General features: G+C 42.2%; 1 protein-coding gene across 1 annotated transcript; it reads left to right on the forward strand.

Moving 5' to 3' along the window:
* The first annotated feature begins 6006 nt into the window (after positions 1–6006).
* LOC134195441 (uncharacterized) lies at positions 6007–6745 on the forward strand. Its single transcript, XM_062664462.1, has 3 exons — positions 6007–6189; positions 6243–6258; positions 6327–6745. Exons 1-3 carry the CDS (start codon positions 6007–6009, stop codon positions 6743–6745), a joined length of 618 nt encoding a protein of 205 aa, XP_062520446.1.
* The last annotated feature ends 3037 nt before the right edge of the window (positions 6746–9782 follow it).

Raw genomic sequence — 9782 nt, forward strand, 5'->3', positions numbered from 1 at the left:
AAAAACAAACACCTGCTTGTGTATTGGAAATGTGATCTCATGAGACACGGTTCGAATGGAAGCCCCGCCATGTTAGAAATTGAATAAGCATACTGTGCATTCAAGTTTCTAGGTTTGAGCACATAGGTGCTTAAAAATCAAACTTTGAAAAATACATCTAGAGATCACCAAAATCAGACATCAAAAGATCAAAAACCATTTTACAAAAATGAAAGGAAAATAAAAGTTAAAAGTTAAAAATTAAAAGTTAAAATTTAATAAATACAGAAATTTTAAATAAGAATGCAACTAAAGATTAAAAATTGAAATTAAAAAATAAAAATTTAATAATTTTTAAAAAATAAATAAATAAAAAATTGAAAAATGAAAACGTAAACATTGAAATGTAAAAAATTAAATGGCTGGACCATCCACTGATCGTGCAGGCCACATTGTTAGGTCACTTCCTAGGACTTTATTGCCCCCAATGTAATCTCTTGACTCTGTTCAGATTTTGATTGCAGAACTTCGTATAATTTCAATAACCTTGCTGTTTAAAGTTTTGGTGGCAATGACAACAAGAGAATATCATTTGGGCTGCTGCTCCATGTTTTTGTCGTTGGTGACAAGACCTGCCTTGTTTTATGTTGTAAAAGTGCAATCAAGTTGAGTACATTGTAGGTCTCTCTGATGTGATACTTGCTTTTCCTCATTTCTTTCCTTTCTCTTATCTTTTTTTTGTCTTTCCATTCCTCAGCTTCCTCATTCAGCTCTGTAACTACATTGTCTACTATGGATATCTGCACGATCTTGGGATATATGCATCCATTCTTTGTTGAGCTTACATTTCTTCAAATCTTTCATCACAACATCAACCCATCTCAGCTTCTGGCCGCCTACAGAACGTTTACTGTCTTTAAACTTGCAAACCAGCAGTTGCCTTGGAGTACGATGAGGCTTCATCCTGGACACACACACACACACACACACACACACACACACACACACACACACACACACACACACAATGGACAAATGGACAAATGTTAAGCCCTCCACGTCTTTCGACATTGACCTTGAGGTCGGTTGCGGAGATAGCTTCCCCTGCCTCTAGAGACAGGGCCTCCATGCGCTACGTGGAGTCTTAGGCCCAGAGCTACAATCCACCTGGAGCTTGGCCAGAGTCACCCAGGGGCACTGACAATGGCACAGCTCTGGGACTGGACACCAAGGCCCACACGTACTCATCTGCTGCATGATGTTGCTGCCAAGTCAGTGGGCTTGTCCACCCCAGTTAATGACCAGGTACTCATTTATACTTCTGAGTCGAGACAAGCAAAGTGTGGGTGAGTTTCTTGCTCAAGGAAACTGCATCCCCACCAGGATCGAACCTTCAACCCTCATCACGGCATACAAGATTCCGGATGTCATCACCAATGCTCTAATAACTGTTCCACTTACACACACACACACACACACACACACACACACACACACACACACACACACACACACACACACACACACACACACACACACACACACACACCTAAATCCTAAATGTCAGGAGCTGCGTCTCAGAGGTCATTCCCCCCTGTTAAGCTGGGCCCTGTGCGTTACTCAGGGAACTCTGAGCTTGCACTAGCAAACTTCTGGAGCCAGGCCAGGCACTCTCAGGAGCACTGACTTGTGAAGCCAACTGTGGTGTGAGCACTCGAAGTCTCACCAGGACCCCAGTGGCTAATGCCACGTCACAGCCGATGGCCGCTTAGGACCCCAGTCAATGACCAGGTACTCATTTATACTCCTGAGTCGAAAGAAGCAAATGTGTGTTAGTTTCTTGCTTAAGGAAATTATGCTATAGCTCTCCATCACTGTGACTTGAACTTGCGACCCTTCAAGGTCTTGGATGTAAATACTCCATAAGATGACTCTCTAACCAACTGAGCTATCACACCACACACACACACACACACACACACACACACACACACACACACACACACACACACACACACACACACACACACACACACACACACACACACACACACACACATTGTGTACACACACCTTTCTTTAACACTATTCAGTTACAAGCTGACAACTCCTGAACAATGTGTTACATAATAAACAAGAAAAAGAAACCGTTAGGTAGTTCAATCTTGATGTTGATGAGCTTGCATATGAGAAGGAAGACCAGCTTTAGATGAACATGTACTGGTACACAAAGAGCGCTTCAGAGATTATTGCATAGCTTTTGGGTGTTACTGTGAGTTCGCTCATGAGCATTAAGTTCAATTCGGGATCGACTGTCTTGATTACGTATACGACATATGTCGATTTGTGGTGGATTCTGTAAGAATTTCATGACGAATTTGACTCTTTCTGTTTCAAAACTTCTTAGACCAGACATGATTTTGTCTTTCTAAGTGGAACGCTCAGAAGCTACGACTTCCCAGTTTGTTTGTAGAGATGTTGACATTTCACAAATGATGCCGAATCTTGTCTCTTTGTATCTAAGTTTTGGGCTACTGGCTCATCTTAGTGCATGGAGCAGTTGACCAAAAAGAACAGTCTTCTGTCATCCATTCTGATTACATGGCCGATCCATTTTAACTGCTGCTTCATCAGCATACATTCTATCCCAGTCATAGCAGCTCCTCTCAGAACTTCAACAGTTCACACTCTCTCTGTCTAATGTATTCTCAAAGTATGACAAAGGCAGCTGAGGTAAAAAGATTCAGTTCTTTTATGTCTTTCCAGTTAAGAGGGTTAGGAAGCGCAACTGTTATGTAAACCTGTACTTTCATACTCATCTGTATTCCTCGTTGACTCCGGAGTCACTTCTTTCATGCACTATTATAAGCTGTACTTGTTTTTGTGATCGAGCTGTTATGTCTTTTCAGCAGTGCAATCATCTGAAATATCACTTCTAAGATAAGAAAGGAGGAAATTTTCTTCAAAGCCGCTCCATTCAAAGATGTCTTCTGCAATAGAATTCTTACAAGGAGCTGGTTTGATCATATATTTGGTTTTCTGACGTTTATATTTGTAATCCAAAGGCAAGAGCAGCATCATGAAAACAATTGATGATGTGTTGTATGTCATCTGCTGAGTGAGCAACAAGAGCATAGTCGTCTGCAGAGAGTAGATCCATGAATGTTGCAACTAAAGTCTTGGACTTTGCCAAAAGTCTACGTAGATTGTACAAATTGCCGTCCATTCTATACTGAACAGACACTCCTGTTACTCACTTTACGAATCTTTTCAGCCATCATGGCTGCAGGAAGAGAGCAAATCAAGTAGGTGCCAGCACACAACCTTGTTTGACTTCTGTTTGCACGCAGAAGCTATGAGATTTCTCACCTTTACAAACAACTTCTGCTGTCATTGATTTGTGTAATAGTCTGACCTAGCTAACAATCTTGGGTGGGCAATCAATTTTTTCTAGTACTTTCCAGAGAGCCTCATAATTAGCTGAGTCGAATGCTTTTGTTAGATCCTTGAAAACTATATACAGTTATTTTGTTGTTTGTTGCATTTTCTTGCAGTTGCCTCAGAGTAAACACCAGGTATTCCTTCCTCTACAAAACCACATTTGAGACTCTGGAAGTATGTCTTCTGCAATTGATTCAGATAATCTAGTTAATAGGATTCTTGATAATACTTTACCAACAATGGATAGCAGTGATATTCCTCTCCAATTTCCACATTCAGGTTTGTCACCTCTTCTTTTGAAAATGGTAACTATATTAGCATTTTGCAATACTTGTGGTACTTGTACCTCCTCAGTGTCCCAAATTTTGCAGATAACCTCCATGAATTCTGCTACAAAAATGGTTCCACCTTTCTGATAAAATTCAGTAGCTAAGCCATCTGGCCAGGCTAGCAGCCTTGCGGTTTTGTAAAGATCTAATGGCATGCTAATTTGTATGTGTTGGCAATTCATCTATGACGTGACACAAATGTCATTGTGGTCACTAATTGTCTCTATTAAGTAAAGACTTGAAGTGAGGGTTCCAACATGCAAGAATTCCACCTTGCAAGACATTAACTGACCGTCCTCATTACATAAATGCATGGAACAAGATTGAATTGAACCTATGACTGTCTTTAATTTACTGTACAAGCATTTGTCATTGTTGTCTGCAAGCTGTTGCAAATGGAGTGCACCGTTTTCCACCATGTACTTGTCATGTATTCGACGCAATTCATGCTGAGCTAACTTCTTAGTGTCTGCAAAGACTTTTCTCACTCTGGGAGACTGTGGACATGCATTGTTGTGTGAAGCCTTTATAAGCTTTGATGCTGTCAAACCAATCTTGCCTTGTGTGTTTCTCATAACCAATTGCTTCCTTAGCTGCATTTGTTGCAGTTTTTAAGTCTACACTAAGAGCCACACACACACACTAAGAATACTAAAAAATGTTAGGAGCTGCCGCATACTGGTCACGCCCCCATCCAGCTAACAGCTTGGCTCCTGTGCACTATTCAGGAGAACTCTGCACCTGCACTAGCAATCTCCTGGAGCCAAGCCAGGTACTCACAGAAGCACCGGCTTGTGAAGCCAACTGTGGTGTGAGCACGCAAAGTCTCACCTGGACCCCAGTAGCTGATGTTATGTCACAGTCGATGGCTGCTTAGTCCTCCAGTCAAAGACCAGGTATTCATTTATACTCCTGAGTTGAGAGAGGCAATTGTGTGAATTTCTTGATTGGATAACTCTCTAACCTGTTTACCAACTGAGCTATTGCACACCACACACACACACACACACACACACACACACACACACACACACACACACACACACACACACACACACACACACACATGGACAATGGGCAAATGTTAAGTCCTTCACATGGTTCGACATCGACCTTAAGGTCAGTTGTGAAGATAGCTCTTCCTGCCTCTATAGACAGGGACTCCATGCGCTGCATGGAGGCTTAGGGCCAGCACTATAATCCACCTGAAGCTTGGCCAGAGTCATCCAGGGGCACTGCACTGACTATAGCGCAGCTCTACGACTGGACACCAAGCCCACAAGCATCTGTCTGCTGCATGATGTTACTGCCAGCGGTCATGTCCACCCCAGTCAATAACCAGGTACTCATTTATACTCCTGAGTCGAGAGAAGCATTTGTGTGTAAGTTTCTTGCGTAAGGAAATTATGCCATCGCTTGCCATCATTGTCACCCTGCAAGATCCTGAATGTTTCCGTTCTCTAAATGCACTCTCTAACCAATTGAGTTACAGCACCACACACACACACACACACACACACACACACACACACACACACACACACACACACACACACACACACACACACACACACACACACACACACACGATATATATATATATATATATATATATATATATATATATATATATATATATATATATATAGTTGTAGACATTTTGGTTGATAAAAACCTACGGGTCAAAACGTTCCAAGTATTTCTTGGTTATTTACAGTAAAAATCTCTCTCAAACCAACACATATGTATATACATACTTGGAATGTTTTGACCCATAGGTCGTTATAAACCTAGGGCTGGCACCGGTAGTTAATATTAATCCTGATTTTCACTTTGGGATTGCATAGCTCTGAAATGCTTCCATAGAATGCCAAGATTGTGTGGGTGTGCGTGTGTGTGTGTGCGCACGTGCATGTGTGTGTGTGCGCACGTGCATGTGTGTGTGTGCGCACGTGCATGTGTGTGTGTGTGTGTGTGTGTGTGCGTGCGTGCATGTGTGTGTGTGCGTGCATGCGTGCATGTGTGTGTGTGTGTGAACCCTCCAAGAGGGTACTCCATGGGACCTTGTTTTTCCCATAGTTTCGTGGCCAGGGGGAGGAAATACATACTAACTTCAGCCTTGGCAAGCTAAGGATGGTGTGAGGCTAGGATGCGTTAGCCCAGCAAACTGGTCATCTGAACTGTATACGCTACGAGTCGCAGAAAAGAGTGCATTCCCGCTAAGACCAGTGATAGAATCTTCGCTTTTGGAAGAGCAATGCGTTTTTCGACATTGAGAGGGAACAATTATCAGATTTGGGTACTACAAGTCATTGAAAAGGCTGTAGAGCACAGATCCAACTTACATATTTGTTTTGTTGACCTGTCAAAAGCATTTGACTTTGTACCAAGGCACACTCTCACTAACATTCTCAAATATTCTGGTATAGAAGATGCAGTGGTTAGAGTGATTGTTGACCTGCACGATGGTACAGGCTGTGTTGTATGAAACAGGGGGAATCTCATCAAGGTTCGAAGTAACCACAGGTGTCCGTCAAGGGTGTGTGTTGTCTCCAATCTTGTTCAATTTGTTTATAGCCAGAAGTATGCGTGAGAGTCTGGACAAGGTTAAGGGTGGTGGCATTGAGGTTGCTTACAGATTAGATGGTGGCCTATTCATGAACTGTCGAGTAAAACCTGAAAGAACACATAAGAGCAAAGCTTCCATGTATGCTGATGATTTGGCTATAATAGGTACATCAAATAGTGAGTTGCAACAGATGGTGAATGCTTTCCATGATGCTTGTATGAAATGGGGTATGAGTATTAACACGGGAAAAATTAAAATCTTGAGCATTGGTGGTGAAGAGGCAATCATCTTGATAGCTGGTCGTGTTGTGGAGAATGTTTCTGAAGTTTGCTATATGGGCAACGTTGTGACTAAGTTTGGGGATTGTCACACAGAGGTTGTTGAACATATTCAGAAAGCTAGCAGGACATTTTTCTTGGAAACTTAGAGTTTTCACAGACCGCGCATTTAGCAAGAACACAACACTGTGAGTCTGTAGATCACTAGTGATGCCAGTTTTATTATATGGTTGTGAGACTTGGGCAATCACCCAAGTAGATATTCGTAGACTGACCACTTTTCAGATGCGCTGTATTAGATCTATCTTGGGTGTAACTAGACTAAACAAGATAAGAAATACCATCAACTTGAAATCTGCTAAAGAAGAACCAATTGAACGTCAAATTCAACAGCAAAGGTTACAGTGGCTTGGTCATTTGGAACGGATGAACGTCTCTGCTCTGATTTGGACTAAACTTGGCTAGCCGGAGTTTTATGTGCTTTAGACATATCGTATTAAATTAGATCGAATCTTAATGTGGATTCTTCTAGCGGGCTGTTCGACTATTGATGGTGTTCGGTAATGGTGGACCTGCTCTATATCCTGTTCAATTATATCCCATTTTGAGAAATTAGCAAGAATCGAGTATCCCAATATATGCAAATTTATATGTTGTTGCATGAGTATCCCGTTCTAATTTATCATCATGAAGTGTATCTCTGAAGAATTATCAGCCAGACAGAATTCTTGTGAAGAATTTCGTTTAGAGTTAAATCCCTGTCAATGGTATCTCGTTCTGAGATTATTGATTGTTATGTAGCTAGTATGTTGTTGAAGACAAAGAAAATGTAACGAAGTGTCCCGTTTCTAAAAATTGTGTTGTTTTGGATTATTGATTGGTAGTATCCCCTTGAAGCCATTTTGACAGTCCCGTTGGACGCCGCATTACTTAGAAAACATTGCTACTGTCGTTGCAAGGAACAGGAGTATGGAACTTGAAATCTATTTGACGCGAATCCCGTTCGGAAATATATCTGAGCAGCAGGAACCTGGAAGTCACGTGCAGTTAGGTACTCAACCAGATAATGTGTTCCCTGTATATATACCAAGTTACGACTCACAGTGACTCTTGCCATTTCGTCAGTCTCGTTGAACGTCGTCACTTCGAAGACGTTGCTGGCATTGTGGGGGGAACAGGTGTATCGAACGTGGCAGCTCTTCAACGGGTGTAGACGGGCAAACGACTGTGGGCGTTTTTCAAGACCTCCATATATGCAAAATATCTTCCCTTTCCCAGCATCGCCCACAATAAGCGTCAGGCTTGGCGCGCACCGTCCGAAGTCAGGGGCGTGCAGTTTAAATTCAGTGCAGATCCGATACGCCATTATGGAGATGTTCGCGCTCGAGTGGAGACGTGTTTGAGGCGGGTTTTGTTGGTATGCAGTCATGTCGTCATGGGAGAAGTACGGAAGACGATGACAATCTCACTTTTGACATGGATGGATTCGGCGTGCGCGAGCCAAATTCAGTGCACACACACCACCACCACCACCACCACCACCACACGACAGCAGACAGACAGATCTCCTTTATATAGATATATAGATATATAGGAGAGCTGTTAGCCTCGAACTTCCAGACCAGAGAGCACGCGAAGCGCACGACTCTAGTCTGGACCAAAACGATACTATAATGATTTCGGAAGTACTTATCAAAAGCGATGCTAAATGCTAGTCTAACAGCATAGGATTGTTTACCTAGTTTAATAACGAGATGGAAAGATAATGCGCTTTTGCATTACGCAAACATAAATGCCATGGGATCTCACAAGCAAAGAAGAGATGTCTGCCATGTTTGCGGCAATATCTTGGTGGATGGCATGAAACGACGACTTTTTGATTTTTTTTCAGAACACTAGCTAGTTTAACCGCTTGACTAGTGAGACTACCACTCGACCAGTTGTCAAAGGTGATGGCCTAGCGACACTGCTGTGCATGTCCTGTCACCGCAAGATTGAAACTAGTGAAGAACTGGAGCTGAAACTAAAACCAAGATGCGTGCGTGCACTAGAGTCTCTATTCACGGACTCTATCATGCAGTTTGCACCTCTGGTGTGCAGTTAGCGCCTTTGTCGTGCACTTAGCGCCCACAAGGATTTCACAGGCATGTAATCAGCGTTAGTTCAATTAGCATAACCAATTACTGCTAAACCAAAGAAGAATTTACAACTGACATTTTGGTTCTAAGACGTTGATTGGCTTAGAAGGCTATTTCCGAAATCGTTTTAGTACTGTTCTGGTCCAGACTAGAGTTCGCACACTTTACGCGCTCTGTGGTCTGGAAGTTCGATTTTAGAGAGCTGTCTGTGTGTTTCTATATACTCACGTATCTCCATAACAGCAAGTCACACCGCCACCAAATTTTGGTTGCGCACACTTAATCGATCGAGCTTGACAGTGAAGTTGTCGTCATCTTTCAGAGTTCTCTTAGTACGACGCAATTTCTTGTTGATCGAACCCACCTCTACTTGCATGAATTTCTCTGGAATGACACATTAGATCTCCACTGAATTTAAACTGTGCCCATTCCTGACCTCAGGCGGTATGCATTGAGTGTATCGTTTATTACTGGCGATGTTGGTCACAGCAAGATGCTTTCGACTATATCTGGGTCTTTAGCAAATACGCCTATCTTTGTTTGCTCGTGTACAAGCGTCGAATAGTTGCCACATTTGCTACACCTGCTTCCTACAATGGCAGCAAATTCTTCAAAGTGACAACGTCCAACAGAACTGTTGAAATGTTGAGATGTGACTTTGTCATATATACGGGGAACATATTGTCTGGGTTGGTAAGTAACTGCACATGACTCCCTGTGTATGCTGCCCGGATATATAACTCTTTGGTAATTTCTCGAAATGGGACACTCGGTTATGTTTTCAATTGTCTTCAATGGGATGTTAACTAACAATCAGTAATCTAATCAAACCAGTTGAAGAACAAGATCTCGTCTAAGGGAAAGCGATAATTCACGAGTTTACCAAACAACCACAGTGTGCACACGGGAACTCGTGTTAATTTATTTGCTTCAGCTCTCTAAGACATTGGAATGCATTGCGACAACTAGGAATCACAGATAACATGACATGTGTAAAGTTGCAGACTACAGCTTAGAGTGTGTTCACATCTACATCTGGACTAACTAT

This window comes from Corticium candelabrum, chromosome 20 (genome assembly GCF_963422355.1).
Source record: "Corticium candelabrum chromosome 20, ooCorCand1.1, whole genome shotgun sequence".
Lineage (NCBI taxonomy): Eukaryota > Metazoa > Porifera > Homoscleromorpha > Homosclerophorida > Plakinidae > Corticium > Corticium candelabrum.

What these genes read in the sequence shown, in the direction of transcription:
- LOC134195441 (XM_062664462.1), top strand. Translation starts at nt 6,007, where the DNA reads ATGCGTTTTTCGACATTGAGAGGGAACAATTATCAGATTTGGGTACTA.